Source organism: Eucyclogobius newberryi, unplaced genomic scaffold (assembly GCF_026437365.1).
Source record: "Eucyclogobius newberryi isolate DKJ021-1_F unplaced genomic scaffold, fEucNew1.0.hap1 SCAF_3, whole genome shotgun sequence".
Taxonomy (NCBI): Eukaryota; Metazoa; Chordata; class Actinopteri; order Gobiiformes; family Gobiidae; genus Eucyclogobius; species Eucyclogobius newberryi.
In genome coordinates, this window is record NW_027315945.1 from 28034863 (window position 1) to 28052105 (window position 17243).

A 17243-nucleotide genomic window follows, 5' to 3' on the forward strand; every position below is an offset into this window, starting at 1 on the left:
ACCCGCCCATAGAAAGAAGCGCTGAGTGTCATATATATACCACACAAACATAGCACCTAAACTTATATCATGGCAACGTTATAATGAAGCATGCGTTTATTTCACAAAATAAATAGCAGCTAAAATGAACTTGCCCAATTAATGGGAGATTGTGCAGCATATGAAATATGTCCGTAAATGCTATCCGTAGAAGCCGTGGCTCTGAGCATGCGCACTTGTGGCCCTGCACTTCCACGCGTGTTGGTGGTTGGTGTTTAGGACCGTATTTGCACATTGTAAATAGTGAAATATTGTATTTCAATCATTTTTATCCTTCAATATGGGAGGACAGGCAAAAGGCAAGAAGAAAAACAAGCCAAAGAAGAAAGAGCATCATCCAACCAGGGGTAATTCCTGCGATTTTTATGAAACTCAGTGTTATAATAACATTACAGACATACTGGACGTATATGTTTTGTTGTTTGTTTGGGACAAATTAATTTGCTATATCAGATATCTAACGTTTCCCGTCAAAACAGATCCAGCAATAATTGGGTTGTCACCTCAAGAAAGGATGAAAGTAAGGATGCATGTGAAAGCCAAGAAGAAAACAGCTGAGAAGTACACCGTGGAACAACTTTTGGAAAAGGTAATACACACTTATACGTCTTAGATCACCCTTTTACTCAAAATGATTGGACTGAGTGGAGCCTTAATTCAGAAGTATATCATGCTTAATATAGACTAGGTTTTCCTAAACCTAAACAAATTGGACATTCTATGAATCATTGTTATGTAATCTGCAATGTAATACAACTCCAAGTCTTTGTGTTTAATTTATTAAATACTTTATTAATGAGCAATAGTTCACAATAAAGACACCAGTCAAAAGTTGTTAACTTTTAATCAAGCATAATGCGTATTATTCTCTTCAGACAGAGGAGTGCATGGACAGCTTTGACTTTGAGATGGCCTCTTTATTTTGTCAACGAGCCCTGGACCTGGAAGCTACCAATCTTCATGCTCTGGACATGCTTGGAAATATCTACTCTGAAATGGGGGATACACTAAAAGCTAAGGAAGTATCCTTTTGCCTGTCTGTTTGATGTTATTAGATATGTTTTAAATGCAGCAATAGGTCGCGTTCACATAGTAGATTTTATCATACAGTTTTTTAAATAAATATTCATACCCATGATGGATCCACAAATGCTCCTGAGGAGCTGCCATGGATCAAAAAAAATTCCTTACGGGTACAATAACGTGTACCTTAATCTTAAAAGTTGAACCTCATCAATCCCAGACAAATAAAGATGTTGAACCTCATTATGTTAAATTTTAATGTTATTTAATTTGACAACAATTACATCACACATTACATTACATTGGGGTTGAATAATTGTACTACTTTCTGAAGCTAATGTGACAATGAAGTTGTTGAATTTTGTTCCAGTTCTTTGTTTCATATAGATAGGTCCAGAAATTACAGCAATAATTCAAGTCAAAACAGTTGGATAGAATTAGTTGCTACAGCCATAAGACTTGACATTAAAGAGTTCAAAATAGAAGTTATGTAATTTTCCTCATCTGGAAACAAAAAACCTTGACTAACATCCAGACATTACAACGAGCAGTGGAGTTGAGCCCAGACGCCGGCCATAGAAAATACATGTCTTTGGGGCAGATACACACGGGACAAGAGGCTGTGGATTTCTATCTGAAAGGAATACATGTTCTGCTTTCTGCACTGGAAAAGCAAGCACAGACAACGGTATGTTCATGTTTATTCACATTCACTCGTTGCATGTTTCTGTTACAATCCTCTGCAACATGTTGACATTGTCACTAGAGGGCAATGTTGAAACATACATAAAATTGCAATTAGATTTTATATTGATCTACTGATCCTCCTAGTAGTGGTGTCAAGATATTGAAATTTCAAACTCAATTTCGACACTAGGGAAACGCGCTATACTTGATACCAATTTCAATACCACAGTGATCAAACTGTAATTTTCAACACAAAATAATAGTAGTTTCTTTACCATATCGTCTTCTACTAGTGGTGATACAGATCATGATCATTTCTAAAACTCTTCAGAAAATATCCTTATCGTTCCGGTTTATGTTATGTATTTTAATGTTGATGCTTTTGAAATGACTAGTTTTGATACTTTATCGATCGACTATTATTGATTGGTATCTGGGTTTGATGCTTTTGACAACCAGAACTTTTACACTTCAAAAAGTTGAGTTAGACAATAAGATATAATATTTCACTTATCTCTCCTGCTTTTTTGCCATAATTACATTCAATGTCATCTGATTTTTGTTGCCTTGGTTCTTTAGGGGCCACTAGGAGCTTCCGCCTTCCCAGAGGAGGACACAGACCTGCCCACAGAGAGAGACGTCAGCGTGGCCTACTGCTCCATCGCTGAAATTTACCTGACAGACCTTTGGTACTTTTATCACTGTCTTAAACTACATTGTTACCTATCTGTAAGGCCAGTAAAAAACAGATAACTAAATTAATCAGACACCAGATGTGTCAGTTAATCAGTGGCTTTTTAGAATAACTTGATTGTTAACGTTTTCATTGTTTTGTTTGTTTTCAGAATCAGAAAGAAATCAGATTACTCGCATCAGATGTTACTGTTAAATGACATTTCAATAATCTGGTAACTCGAAATGAGATAATGATCAGATTTGTGGTGTGCATGTAAACATATTAGCCCGTGATTTGTTGTAAGTAGATCTGTCATGATAATTACTATATTGAGTTAATTGAGAGATCAACTATATTTTTCAGCTCAAATGTATTGTAAAATCCTTGCTCTCTCTCTCTCTCTCTCTCTGTCTGTCTGTCTGTCTGTCTATATATCTATATATATAATTGGTCTTTAATATTAGAGCTCATGACATTATTTTTAGTGGCTTTATAGCACACTTCAAACGTTGTTATTGCGACTGGTCTGGTTCTAAGCTGTTTTGTGCGTTCCAGCATGGAGGAGGGTGCAGCGGACAAATGTAAGGAGTTCATTGAGCGAGCATTACACTATCGCCATGACAACCCAGAGGCTCTGCAGCTCATGGCGAGTTACCTGTTCAGCGCTGAGCGAAACCAGGTCAGGGCACAGACTTCCTCCACATTAGAGCTGGTTTCTGCTGACTTAATTATCCTGAGCAAATTGGATTGTATGCAGTATATTAACAGATGAGCCCTCACATTAACATGCACACACAGAAGGATTGTCTGAAAGGAAGTCAATTACTGGGTCAAACCTTAAGGTCATATATGCTGCCGGTGATGGTGTGAAGCACTGACTGATAATGGAAATATTTTATGATTTGATTTATGTTTATTTTTTATTGATGTACAAGTTTGCTAATTTGATCACTTTCCCTTAAAGTGCCTGTACCTGATTTTGAGTCTGGAACGTGTTTTAGTTTTGTAACTGTTAATCCTCCCTGATCTGTCGGACGACACTTAAACAGCTGTCTGGGATAGTTAAGTTGAGGTTAAGGCACACTTTATTGTCCCTTTGGGGAAATGTTCTAATTAGACAGATTTGTCTTTATTCAGTAACTACTTAATGTAATTCATGAATTTGTTAATTGAGAAATTTTGCATCACATGGATACAGGAAGATAATGTAACATACTGTAGCATTTTTTAAGAATGCTTTGTAGAGAAAAAAATAAAATACATTTTAATACTCTGTCAGTGCACTAGGGGGCAGCATGACTCCAGTTTGATAAATGTACAAAAATATTTCAACATTTAAATGCCTGGAGATTCCACATATAGTTTTGCAGCTGTCAAAAAGAAACTAAAGAGAAAGTGAAGAAAAAAAACTATCTGATCTGATTTTGCAAATGCTGTGTAAGGCTGCACCATATCCGCTTAAATATTTGCATTGGATTGTTTTCTAGGAAGGCAAAGAGTACTTGTTAAAAAGTGTTGCTGGATGGTTACCTTCTCAGAGAGCCGCGTCGGGCTTAGAAGAGGATTTACAGGTTTGCTATGACTCTTTTCCCTTCCAAAGTTGGAAAATATATGCAAATAAATGTATTTCTCTAGTATGTGTTTCGGCAAATAAAAAACACCTCAATATAACAGAGAGAATGCAGGGCATCGTGAAATATGAGCAAATTAAATGATTTGCATTTGCCATCTACATACACAACATTAGCACATTTTGAAACCCCAAAGAATACTGCAAAGTTTGTAAAGGACAAGAAAAGTAGATGCTAACAGGAGGTTTGACATAAATAGCCTTTTTTTTGTCAAGGTGAGGATGAGGTTTCAACGAATAAATGGCATTGGGATTACACAATGATTTTGAATAGCACACAGAATTCCCACTGCTGCCGCTGGTATGACTCTTATCTTTCAGTGCAGCTTGATCTGAATCCAGGGTGCTGACACTTCCACTATGATTAACAGCCACATCACCAGAGCACATTTTGGGGCTTGAAATTAGATGCTGTTATCGGCAGACAAAGGAGGGACCCTGTTTGAGGATGTTTGTGTACACATTCAGGCACCGATGTTGTCCTCTCCCTGCAGAATATCGAGATCCCGCCCTACGAGTCTCGCATCAGCACGGCCAAACTGCTCATCGAATCGGAAGAATATGAGGTGAGTCTGCGACGTGTGTAAATATGTCAGGTTTACATGACATCATCACATTTCAAACTGCCCAAAGTTTAAAGATGAGCTCAGAAATGGGTGAGAATTCTCTGGAAAGTACCTTTTATCTGTCTGATTAAAGGGGCTTGACTCAATTTGGGATGAATAAAAATCACGCACAGAACTTTTATTATCTCTGCACTAATTCGATCTACGTGAAACCAAAAATGGCACCAAGTTCATTGTCAGCACATATAATAAACTACATACATTTGGAGTGACAGTGGCTCAGTGATTAGAGCACTCATCCATTCATTTGTATCATGCATTTTCCAACTTATGTTAAATCGATAGAGTTTAAGGAGTTAAATACTAAACCCAACGTTCATTCATTATTCTTACTTTACAGAGTAGTTACCAGCAGTGATCCAGCAGCTTATCAACCCCAAAATGAATATGGCATGTTAGAAGACCAAATCCCTTACAATTAACTTCACAGGATAGGTTCAGATTATGCGAATGCTGTGTTTGTTTGTCCGTTCCAAAAAACACAAATCACCCTTGGGAGTTTTATAAGCGTCTGCCCGTCATCGGAAACCACAACATTAACTTCTAAAATGTCGCCAATGTAGCCCGCAGTTTCTTAGCCGGTGGTCGCCTTGGCATTTGTATGCGTTCGTACAAGTGTCCTTACTTTTCCCTTTCCTCCTGAATAGCTCTGAAGGTGGCAACGCGGCCCTGCCTGGTCTTTGTACCCGACACAATCCACTGTCAATAATTGAAGAGTGGTATTTAAAAAGAGGCGACCGGGTAAAGAGGGCGCACGAGGGACGGGGAGGTGCGACGAGAAGACGGGAAAAGGAAATAAAAATAAGCGCAGGGAGAGAAAGACGGCCGTTCGAGTCCGCCGTCAACCGTCTTGGAAATCGCACATCAATTTCTCAGTATTAATGACCTTGAATTTAGTGTCTCGCCGTCTTCTGTTCGGCACTAAAAATCCCAAACAGTCATTAATGCGCCAAGTCATTTTCCGCGATTACTGCGAGCCAACATCTGAGTGATTCATTTGTAGTCACTCTTGTCGAGCTGTTTACGGTTATTACAGACAGGAAATGAGAGCAGTGTCCCTTCTCTTTCCTCTTCGCAAACAGCCACTGGACATTGTATCCGTGCGCATGCAAGTGTGTGTTGGGGCTTGTCAGGTGCAGCCGGGAAATGACAACTTCCCCGGCTGCAGTTTCTGACACGTCATTTGTCTTCATCGCGCTGTTGGTGTTGTTAAGCGTCAACCACACATATCCTAAGAGAGCTGTGCGTGTCGGATGGCTATATCGCCCTGGGAGCCTTAATGTAAGAAAGGAACAGATGCATAACAAGTAGTTTTATTTAATGGTACAGTCATGTGCTCTGTTCTGTAAGATGCGACATGTTGTTGCTTGCCCTATAGGGATGTCAAGATTATTAGGTTAATTGATTATTCAGTGATAATTCAGGTCCCAATATAATTATAAAAACCAAAAACTAATATCCGTGACGGTTTTAGAAGCAAGTACCGTATTTTCCGGAGTATAAGTCGCACCAGCCAAAAAATGCATTATAGAGAAGAAAAAATCATATAAAAGTTGCACTGGAGTATGAAATGCGGTGTGACAACAAATAATATCACATAAGTCTCTCTGCAGTATAAGTATATAAGTAGCAGCTGACGCCCTACCCGGTCAGATCTGTGGAGAAGCGAGCCCCCTCAAGAATGCATGTTTTTGAAGGTCATTTTTTGCAATAAAACCACATGTAATTGAACAAATGTGAGATGGGTAAATATAATGCCATGATGTGGAACATTGCAGGCGAAGCAGGAACATCTCTATGGAGACAAGCGTTTCATTTATCACATTTTCCTCTTTTAGTTTTCACCTGTTCCTTTGTCAGCTATTTTATGCCTTTTCCTCTTTAAACCTTCTTTTGCACACGGCTAATTAACATCTGTTGTAAGAGTGGTGCTAATATGCAGCTCAAAATGTAATTAGAAAGAACTTTTCTGGGGCTTTTTAAGAGGCATTATTCAAGAAATGATTGGTTAATTAAATTATTTCACTAAAACTCCACATATTTATCTTTTATTCTTCCCCCAAGTATCTTAGATTTAGCAAGTTCATTTTAACATTCACGTTTAAAGGTTGCTTGTTGCTTGTTGTCGTGGTAAAAACAGCTTTAAATGTCTTGTTTTAATTGCTTTAATTATCCCCGTGAAGTATGTCATGTTTTTTTCTGATTAGTATCGACAAAGAAAGAAAGTAAGACAATCTTGTTCTACCAAGGAAAGGCTGATACTTCCTAACAGCTCAATTAAAAAACTTGTTTTCAGAGGATCTTCATTATTGTGAGTGTCACGATACTACAATTTCTGCTCTTAACGCTTGACACTCGATGCCAATTTATGTTGCCACAGTGTTAATTGAAAACTATCTTTTTTAGACTGCAAAATGCTTTTTTAAACACACAATAATCATAGTTTCTTTAATATTGGCATGTTGTCTTATACCAGTTCTAATACGGATCAAGACCATTAAAAATATTCAGAAAAAGTGCAATTTTGTCCCATTTATGTGATATTTGTGACACTTTACTTTTCAAATTAATATTTACGTTTCAAATCGATTGGTATCTGGGTATCTTTTTTGCCTTGGTTGAGGGCTGTATTCTTAACGCATTCAGCAAGATACAACTCATTCAATATTCTTTGCAATAAGATAATCTGAATTGCTCTACAAACGTGTTGCTGCTCACAAAATAACGCAATCGTTCTAACAAGTAATTCTTGAATATGTTCCAGACTTTGTGGTGGAAATTGACAAAGAACAGATAATTTTAACAGCCAGTGAGACAGAAATTGATAATTGTTGCTTTTGTGATGCACTCTCGATCTAATTATGTTTTGTTTCAGATTAACCAACAATAGCCACAAACTAATCATACATAAGTAGTCTTGTTTGGGGAGATGTAGGGAGTTCAGTCTTATGCCGTTGGGGCGGGCGACAGGGTAAACGAGTTCCTCAGAGGCTACGTCACAATTATTACCATATCGCCACTATTCTTGAACACTTTACATTGAATTCTGAGGTATTATAAGTATTTGCTCCTTTTCACAAATCACTGCTTTTGGTTTAATCCTCCCATCACTGGCTCAGAACAGGACAGAGGCTGGTCAACAGGAAAAGTGGGCGGAGACTGAATGTGTTTGAGATTGCAATTTTTTTTTTTTTAAAAAGCATTGTGATTAGATTGCCCTGATCGTGTTTTTAACTGTAGATTTCAGTTCAACGTTCCGAATTGAAACGCGGCCAGGGAAAGTGACATTTGAGGAGGACAGAAATATGAGCTGCTGAACAATAACATACATTTCAGAACATGTTTGTAGCGGTTTAAACTACAGGGTTTTGCAGGTTTCATATGAACCAGAATATTTTGTTGCTAATTGCAATCATTCAAATTGCAATTTGAATTTGATTAAGATCTTATTTCCAACTACATTCACATTATTCTGGACACTGGCCTGACTCAACCCTCCTCCGGTTGTATTAGTTCACGTAGGGCTGCCGACCACGAGAGAAAATAGGTTCTACACAGACTAAAATTTAGTTTTCATGCCAGTGCATTAACAATGAACATGTTACACAAATCAGTTTACTTTATAGCATATTTTAGTGGCGAGACTTTTCCCTTGTTTTCCATTTAAGCGAAAAGTTCTTGCTCGATCAAAAGTGAAGTGCCGATACGTGGCAAAAAGAGACAAAAGTGGGTGGAGTGGAATATTGGTGAATGTATTTGACAATTCAAACACTAGACAAGTGTTTGATTGTGGACTTCAGGAAAGGCACAGCCCCCCCTCACCATCACAGACTCCCCCATCACCACTGTGGACTCCCTCTTCTTTCTCGGCACCACCCACCATCACCCGGTACCTCAAGTGGGAGCCCAGCATCAGCTCCCTCATCAAGAAGGCCCAGCAGAGAATGTACTTCCTGCGGCAGCTGAGGAAAGCCATGCTGCCAGCGGAGATGATGGTGCAGTCCATCCTCACCTCCTCCATCACCGTGTGGTACGCTGGAGCCACAACCAGGGACAAACAGAGACTACAGCGCATTGTGCGCTCTGCTGAGACGGTGATCGGCTGCAGACTTCCATCGCTGCAGGACCTGTATGTCTCCAGGACTCTTGGACGAACAGGACACAGACTATTTGAGCTGCTCCCCTCAGGCAGGAGGCTACGGTTCATTCCGACCAGAACCTCCCGTCACAAGAACAGTTTCTTTCCCTCTGCCGTTGGACTCATGAACACTTCTTAAACACTATAACTTTAACCATTATTTAAGCACTCACTGCACTGATCACTTTCTGCACTCCATCTGTATATCTGTACAACTGTAAATTTGTGTACATATTAAGCCTATTTTTTATTTCTATTCTATTTTTAAAAAATCTGATTTCTATTCATTGTTCATTGTTTTTATTGTTTTATGTTGCACCGAATCACCAAGACAAGTTCCTATGTTTTTGAATGTTGTTAATTGACCGATTCTGATTCTGTACTTGTAGACCCAGTCTCCAGTCTCATGTCTCGTCTTGTGGGAATTGTCTCGTCCCAAGTGTTTTTAGCTTCTGCTGAGCCTTCAGTGTTTAAACAGCCGTAGATGTCATGTGCTCGTAAATTATATTACAATATTCATATTGCCCTTCTAAAAGATATCAATATATCATTAGTGTAATCTGATGGTCCAGCCCTACTGTAGACATGACCTTCATCAGCTTGAGTTGACAGGCAGGCGTTCTCTCTTGACAACCGTTAAGATTTCTGCTCCCTCTTTTTTCAGCTGTTTGATCTATGAGCTTCTGCTGCATTTTCTGTCTCTAAATTCAGCTTAAACCCTCCTCTCTGGTGCCGCTCGGACGAACGGTTGGAGCTGACACATTGGATTTATTTACTTAAGTGCAGATGTCCTGGTTTGTGTATGCGAGCATGTTGGGGCTGCTGCGTGTAGCGATACGGGCTGCCCTCGCTTGTACAGTGATTTGTCTTTCTCCCGTCTCCACTGTGCGCACTGGCAAAATGATTCTGTTAAACAAAATTGCCTGAAGATTACGCACACAGACACACTGCGGCTGCACTCACACACATGAACAATGGCGGTTATAAATGAGCTTCTCTCCAGAATGCAGTGTTTTCCCTTAAACAGGTTAAAAAAAGAGGACAAGCTGCAAAGTGTCGTATACGTTGTTGTTCATGGACTGCATTTGCATTGTTTACGAAGACACTTTTTAACCCAGCTTTTTCTTTGCTGTACCACTTATTTTCTTCACTTCTGCATAAGAATATTAATCTTGTTGTTGTTTAGAGCGTGACGCGGCTTAAGAAATCTCTGAATCTTTAATCACTTGCCCCTGGGTTGACCAGTGTCGTTAGGAGGAAGTGCGGCTGCAGATGATATAGTGCTTATCAGCGCTCACTTATCTTAGCTCCCAGAAATCTCTTGTTCTATTTCTGTAGCTCAGAAAGTGCCTGTTGTATCAATTGTTTAATATCCACACAGATCTTGGCTCTTATCTTTTCTATCGAGTGGCTTAGCTCGATTTACTGTGAGCGTCACACTGGGGTGATGCAGTGAAAGTCAAGTAGATAACACCCGGGCCTTGCTTTAACTCGTTTATCAAAAGCAAAATTGAAGTATTTTTGTTTTTAGCTTGTTGGGTATTTGAATCACTCACAGTTTCATTAAGGAGTGTACATCTGCAGTGGATAATTGGTTTGGTCAGTCAGCTGACTTTTACAAACTTTAATAAGATGCTCTCAATTAATCTGAGCTTCTTCAGTCTTTCCTGCACAGACTTCTCTGCTAAAACCTGCACCTGCCAAATGAAAAGAGAAGAGCAGCTCAAAGGGCGCCAGGAAAAATGAGGAGGCTCTCCAACTAATAAGACTGCTTTTTAACAAGAGAGTGGGGCTTGTTGTGCTCACTGGTTTGTTCAGCCCTGCTACGTGCCTTTACCCTGGTGTTTAAGTACACACACAGGCGTGTGCATGTCTTTTATTCTTGCCCTTCACCACGGGTGAATGGCTAACAGTCGCCTCCAACCTGAAGTTGACAAAAATCAATATATCATCACCTGAGGCCTGACTCACAAACGCACACACCACAACCGCAGCATCCACACGCAGAAGGACCAAAACAAACACACGGTCCACTTTAGTCAAGGGCTGTTCTCTGTAATAGAAACTTCCCACTGAAACTGACCCAGACAGTGACGCTGAAGCAAAGGTCACCAAACATTAAACTCGTCTGAGACCTCAAACTCCTCTGTGCTCCAGCTCTGACGAAATCAGAGCAGTGTGAAGCCAGGGCACGAGATGGGTCAGTGTGACATTTAGGTTTATGGCTCTGCCTTTGGATGGCTGCTGCTGATACCAAGAATCTACTGAGTGTTAATGTAACTAAATGGATTAAAAGGGCTGTGGAGCAGAGCGGTGCAAGTGACTATTGACTCTGCGATAAGCACTGGCGAGTGTGTCTATTGACGCCTGTGTCTGGTGCCATGTTGGTATCGATGGTGCTGTTGATTGGACAATGGCCTCATAGACTCTTATCAGGACCTTGAGCCGAGACATCTGCTCATTTTCTTAACACTATGAAATAAAGAATCATCATTTTATATTTACATATATATTCTGTTTTCAGACGGCAGTCGATGTGTTGGAAGGTCTTCTGGAGGAGGACGACGAGGTTGTCCAGGTAAGTAACATTTAGTTTAGATATTTAGCAGTTTACTCTTTGTTCTGACCACACTGTACACATTGGTGAACTGTAACAACAGTTGGGGATTTGAGCTGAAGCCTCACTCAGTGTTCACACGTACAGTGAGTGAAAACTTGAATGCTTATCAGAGGCTGTAAACTGTGGGGTTTGTCTTTGTGCGAGCTGTGCTGTCAGTGAGTTGACAAAAATACTAATGTATAAAAAAAATCTCATTTGAAGTATTAATACTGGAATAAAAACACATTAATAGGCCAAATGTATTTAGATATTAGATTATAGAAACTATTATTTTGTGTATTTTATCATGATCGTGGTATTGAAATTGGTACCAAGCCTTTTCCTTGGCATCAAAATTGAGACTAATTTTAGTTTCATAGCAACACTGTAAAGTTCAAAATTGTTATAAATATATCATGCTTTTTCTTTTGTATTGATACTAGCCAAATGAATATATCGTTTTCGATACTTGTTTGTGTTTCAATTGGTAACCATGTATCGATTAAAACATTTTTGACAGCCCTAGTGTACAGTGAATGCCACTGTCCCTCTCCCCTCTGGCTCTTCCTCCCCCTCTCCCCCCTCTTCCCCTTCAGCTGACAGATTGAGAGCATTCATCGGGGGGCTGAACTTCTAAACTAGCTCCAGAGACACACAGCTGCGGCACTCTGTTTGAGCCACTCGCATATGCATACAGTCAGCAACTCTGGTGGTCAGGGCATATTTCATTTATACCGCATTAGTGTAGTCCCAAATCAGGGTAGACATTTTATACTTTCATTACTCTCGCTCTCTTGTTTCCCCTTTGTCTTCGTGCCTTAGTTTGCCTTTAAACTTGTGGGAGATAAAAAGTTTGTTCTCGCCTCCGTCTTATGCCTCCTGCGTGTGTCAGCGTCTCTTTAAGGTGGCTCCACATGCAGCGTTATATCTACACAAACAACTGAGCCATTTCCCTGCAAATCTAGTTTCAAAGGTATTCACTTGATTCATGATGCTTTTGTTCCTCCGTATGGGAAGTAAGATGCGAGTTCACTTTGAAATAATAGTGGCTCTGATTTGATTGACAGACGCTTCCAATGTGTCTTATTGTGCGCTCCTGTCTTGAGTTTGTCCAAGGGGCGGGTATGTCTGAAGTTCCTAATTAACCAATTTCTTCAGGTTTTAATTCATGTTCAAAATGCACAGAATCAGACAGTCATGGGTCTACAAAACAGTGCCCGCCTTTGTTCTGGGGGCTTTCAAGACGCAACCTGTCAAAATTTGAATTTAATTGGCTTTATCTGAGTGTCAGAAATGCCCCCACATATATATAGTGTAAGAATATATTCCCCCCGCTCTGCCAGGAAATTTTGGAGTGATAGAAAGGGTCTTGCGATCATGTGGAAACTCCATTTATCCGGGGCTGCTGTTGTTCTGATAAGTATAGCTGCAGGGGGTGGCCTCCCACTCGGCATGCTGAGCGCCAATCCCGTATTCAGTGTGGCGTGCCTTGATGTGTTTGTTAGCTAAATGGTTGATTTGGCAGAGGTGCCGGGCTCCGCTGCCTCTGCCCTCCATGAATAATGAATAAAGCTAATATTCGTATCTCGGTACTGGAAGAACAGTGGGTGGGTGGGCGATCTCTAGCCCTGGTTTACAGTCTCACACCTCAAGATTTTTTTTTTTTTTCTTTTAAGACAGAGATGTAGCTGAACATGCTGTAATTTTGAGAAACATTTGTTACCAACAACTTGGAATGTACCTCGGATGGTCGATATATCGCCGGAGGTGCTAATAATAATATTGGAAGATTTGATCAAATCTGTTCTGTCAGATACAGAGAATAGACTGCTGCAGTCTCTGTTGGCCATGTGTCATTACAGGTTGTGTCTTTTTAAAAAGACCTGTGAGTTTGAACCGAATTAGAACAGCAATGAATAAAGAGTTGACTTTATGTTTGCACTATCAACCTGAAACACAATACAGATAAATACATTTTTATCATAAAACTTTAATTTGAGAACTTTTCCACAGTTTGTGGGTGGGGATGTCATGATATAAAATGTTATTCTTACACTTATTGTGAGAAGAAATATCACAATTTAATGATCATTCACAATTATTGACATCTCTCATTCAAAATTTAATGATCTAATGTTCTTGTATGTGACCAGCTTAATGAAATTAATCTTTCTGAATTTCTGAAAGTCAAGTGGATAATACACTTGTGAACATAAATAGCTAGATATAATAGCTAGATACAGATATAAAAGTTTAATAGAGTATAGATAGAATGATGTCATGAGTTACAACTATTATTTTTTAGATTATATTGTGACCTGAATAATCACAATCCTCAATGAACTGAAAACATTTTGACATCCACATTTAAACTATTTTATATTGATATCGAAAAATATCGGTTACTGGCCACAGCAGCAAGAATAATATTGGATATCAGTGTTTGCTGAAAAGTCAAATCAAACCATCCCCAAAATTAACGTTTAAAAATTAAGCGTACAACTTATTGTATCTTTTGTGATGTTACGAGGCCAAACTATATTTGTAAGTGCATCTGGGGCAAAGCCTATGATAGAGGCGCACTGCCAATACCATCGATTGAAATTGTGCGACAACTGTCAATCACCACCTAAGTCACGCCCACGTGGCCTTCCCATGATGATTCACGGCAATATAGAAGTAGGAGAAAGTTTTTAAAATGTACTTCACAGATATGCTGAAAGTATACAGATACGATCATTTGTTATCCTAATGTGATGTAATTCAACAAACCTCATGAAAATGTATTGAGGTGAAGTATGTTTTTTTAGCTGCTGCAATATTACTTGTCTAGTCGAGGCGTCTGCTAGCCGGGAGGTCCAAGACGGCCGTCGGGTCATAATATTTGCATGGCCTCATTCAAAATGTTTGTTGCATTATGAAATTATACAGGTTGAGAAAAACACATGCCTGGAAAAGTTCAGATATCTGTTACCTCCTTAATTAATAATACATTTATAACTTGGAATATCAACATTTAATGAAACCCCACTTTTTGACACATCTTAACATAATATTATGTGGTTAGAATCATGAATCCAGTAACACTGACTTTCTCTGTGGTGGTTGTGCACACTCAGGTTACCGCTCCCCTGCACAGCAGCAGCGGTCACAGTCACACACTGAAATGTAAGAACACTTTTGCTTCATTCTGAGCTAACGTTTAAAAAAAAAATCTTGATATACCTACCTATGGCCAACATGTATATACAGTGGGTACGGAAGGTATTCGGACCCCTTTTCATATTTCACTCTTAGTTTCGCTTCAGCCATTTGCTAAAATCAAGTTCATTATTTCTCATGAATGTACACTCAGCAACCCATCTCGACAGAAACAAACGGAATGGAATTTATTACATTTATTAAAAAAGAAAAACTGAAATGTAACATGCTCATAAGTATTCAGAGCCTTTGTGACGCTCATATTTAAGTCGCATGTCGTCTATTTCTCCTGATGATGGTTCTTCTTTCGTTCAGACCAGCTGTGTTCAATGAAACTGATTGTACTTGATTAGGAAAGGCTCACACCTGTGTATCAGACCTACAGCTCACAAAGCAGGTCAGAGCAAATGAGACTCAGGAGGTCCAAGGATCTGCCCAAGGTTCCCACGAGCAAAGTGGCCTCCATAATCCTTAAATGGAACGAAATGAAGGTTAGGGACGGCCCGAACTCTTCCTAATCCTGGCCGTCCAGCCAAACTGAGCAATCCGCGCCGAACGTGCCCTGCGTTTTCCGCTGCGCGATTTCTACGTTTTTGCGGCACGATTTCTACATTTTTGCGGCACAATTTCTACGTTTTTGCGGTGCGATTCCTGCATTTTCGTACGCTCTCGACGCTCGAGGTGTCCAAAGCGGCCGGCGCGACATGTTCAGCTTTGTTCAACTTTCTGCGGCAGATGCGCCGCAGCAGCCAATCAGATATCTGGAAAAAGACCCAAAACAAACCCTGCAAGATAAAAAAAAAATCCCTAAGACGCAGCTCTTGGAGCAAATAATGATATTGACTAAACTCTGCTCAGCTCTGAAGTATCTGCGGGTCCCAGACGGGCCCCGGAGCCCATGGCCTCCGCTTTTGGACTTTGTAAAGTGAATAAACCAAAGCCATGTTCAGCCATTAAACTCCATTTACACCACGAGAAAAGCAACACAGCACAACTCCCCCACTGCGCATGTGCAGGACGACTCAGACGCACGTCTGCTGTTGAGTGTATTTTACGGACGTGAGTCCAGGGCGTTGAGAACACCGGGGCGTTTGTCTTCAAATGTACAGGCGTCTAACTTCTGGGTCGGTTGCAAATTTGACGCCGCGGTGTGTACTAGGCTTTAGCGTTAATACTAAGCAGTATGTGTGGAGAAAACCAGGCACTGCTCATCACCTGCATAATACAATCCCAACAGTGAAACATAGTGGTGCCAGCGTCATGCACCTGGGTGTTCATCATTTTTTATTTTACTTCTTATTAAGAATATAAGAGGTTTTGTCTATAAGAGTTTTCTTAAAGCTTTCTATAAGTTATCTGTTCTTCTACTTCTTTACCTACTTGTGTTGCAACACTAAAATTTCCCCATTGTGTGGACTAATAAAGGCTTATCTTATTTTATATTAATGACCCTAAGCACACAGCTAAAATAACAAAGGAGTGGCTTCGGAAAAACTCTGTGACCATCCCTGACCTAAACCCAAATGAGCATCTCTGGAGAGATCTGTAAAGGGCTGTTCACCAACGTTCATCATCAAACCTGACGGAACTGGAGAGGATCTGCAAGGAAGAATGGCAGGAGATCCCCAAATCCAGATGTGAAAAACTTGCTTAATTCCCAAGAAGACTCATGGCTGTACTAGCTCAAAAGGTACTTCTACTCAATACTGAGCAAAGGGTCTGAATACAATGACCATTTCAGTTTTTCTTTTTTAATACATTTGCAAACATTTCTACATTTCTGTTTTTTTTTTTTTTTTCAATCAAGATGGGGTGCTAAGTGTATATTCATGAGAAATAAAATTAACCTTTGGGATTTTAGCAAAATTAATGGCTGCAATGAAACAAGAGTGGAACATTTAAAGGGGTCTGAATACTTTCTGTACCCACTGTAACTCACTGCACACTAGAAGGATTTTCTGTGGAAATGCGAAAAGAAAAGAACAAAACCTATATTTTAGCATTAAGTGCCATTTATAGCCTCTCCAGTTGTTTTGTTATTCCACAAGTGTGTATGTAGCGTTGTTTCTCCAAAGTCTCTAGTCTCATATATTATTTACCAAACTTACAAGAAGTGTTCTGATGTTTCTAGAGGGATAACTATCAGTACTGTATGTGTCCTTCAGATGACGCTATCAGAAATTCTACTCGGTGCTACTTGAATTATTAAATTGCGGTAAATCAACGCACAAAATGACACATGTAATTAATTTCATAACTCGGAACGCACTGGCAGTGGCATTTGCTCAAGTCAGATGTTACCGCGTTGATCAGCCTGACCTAAATTATGATCATTTCTGGCTTGGTTTGGCCTTTTAGCAAGTCAGATTGACTATTTTTTAGGAATTATGAAGCGGTTTATTAGTTTGATCATGATTTGTTTTTGGCAACTAAAATGTAGAGCTTTGGGACGAAAGTTTGAGGGCACAAGAGCAAGCCTTTTATTTGAGCACATTTGGGCTGCAGTCCTGACGGAGACTTGGACTGGTCCTGTTTTAGTTCTGGATTTAGTCCCAGTTTGGTTCAGTTTATGTCTGGGCAAGTGTCAATAAAGTCTTTTAAATTTTGAACTTGCCTAAATATCA

At 39.7% G+C, this 17243-nt stretch overlaps 1 protein-coding gene across 1 annotated transcript in view; it reads left to right on the top strand.

Annotated features, from left to right (window-relative positions):
* The first annotated feature begins 203 nt into the window (after nt 1–203).
* LOC140374080 (uncharacterized) overlaps nt 204–17243 on the top strand; it is a 28193-nt gene continuing 11153 nt past the window's right edge. Inside the window, exons 1-9 of the mRNA XM_072460859.1 lie at nt 204–386; nt 519–628; nt 915–1061; nt 1598–1750; nt 2329–2438; nt 2981–3104; nt 3913–3996; nt 4550–4621; nt 11344–11397. Coding sequence (XP_072316960.1) covers nt 320–386; nt 519–628; nt 915–1061; nt 1598–1750; nt 2329–2438; nt 2981–3104; nt 3913–3996; nt 4550–4621; nt 11344–11397 — 921 coding nt within the window. The 5' untranslated portion in view covers nt 204–319. The remainder of the gene's footprint in view (nt 387–518; nt 629–914; nt 1062–1597; nt 1751–2328; nt 2439–2980; nt 3105–3912; nt 3997–4549; nt 4622–11343; nt 11398–17243) is intronic.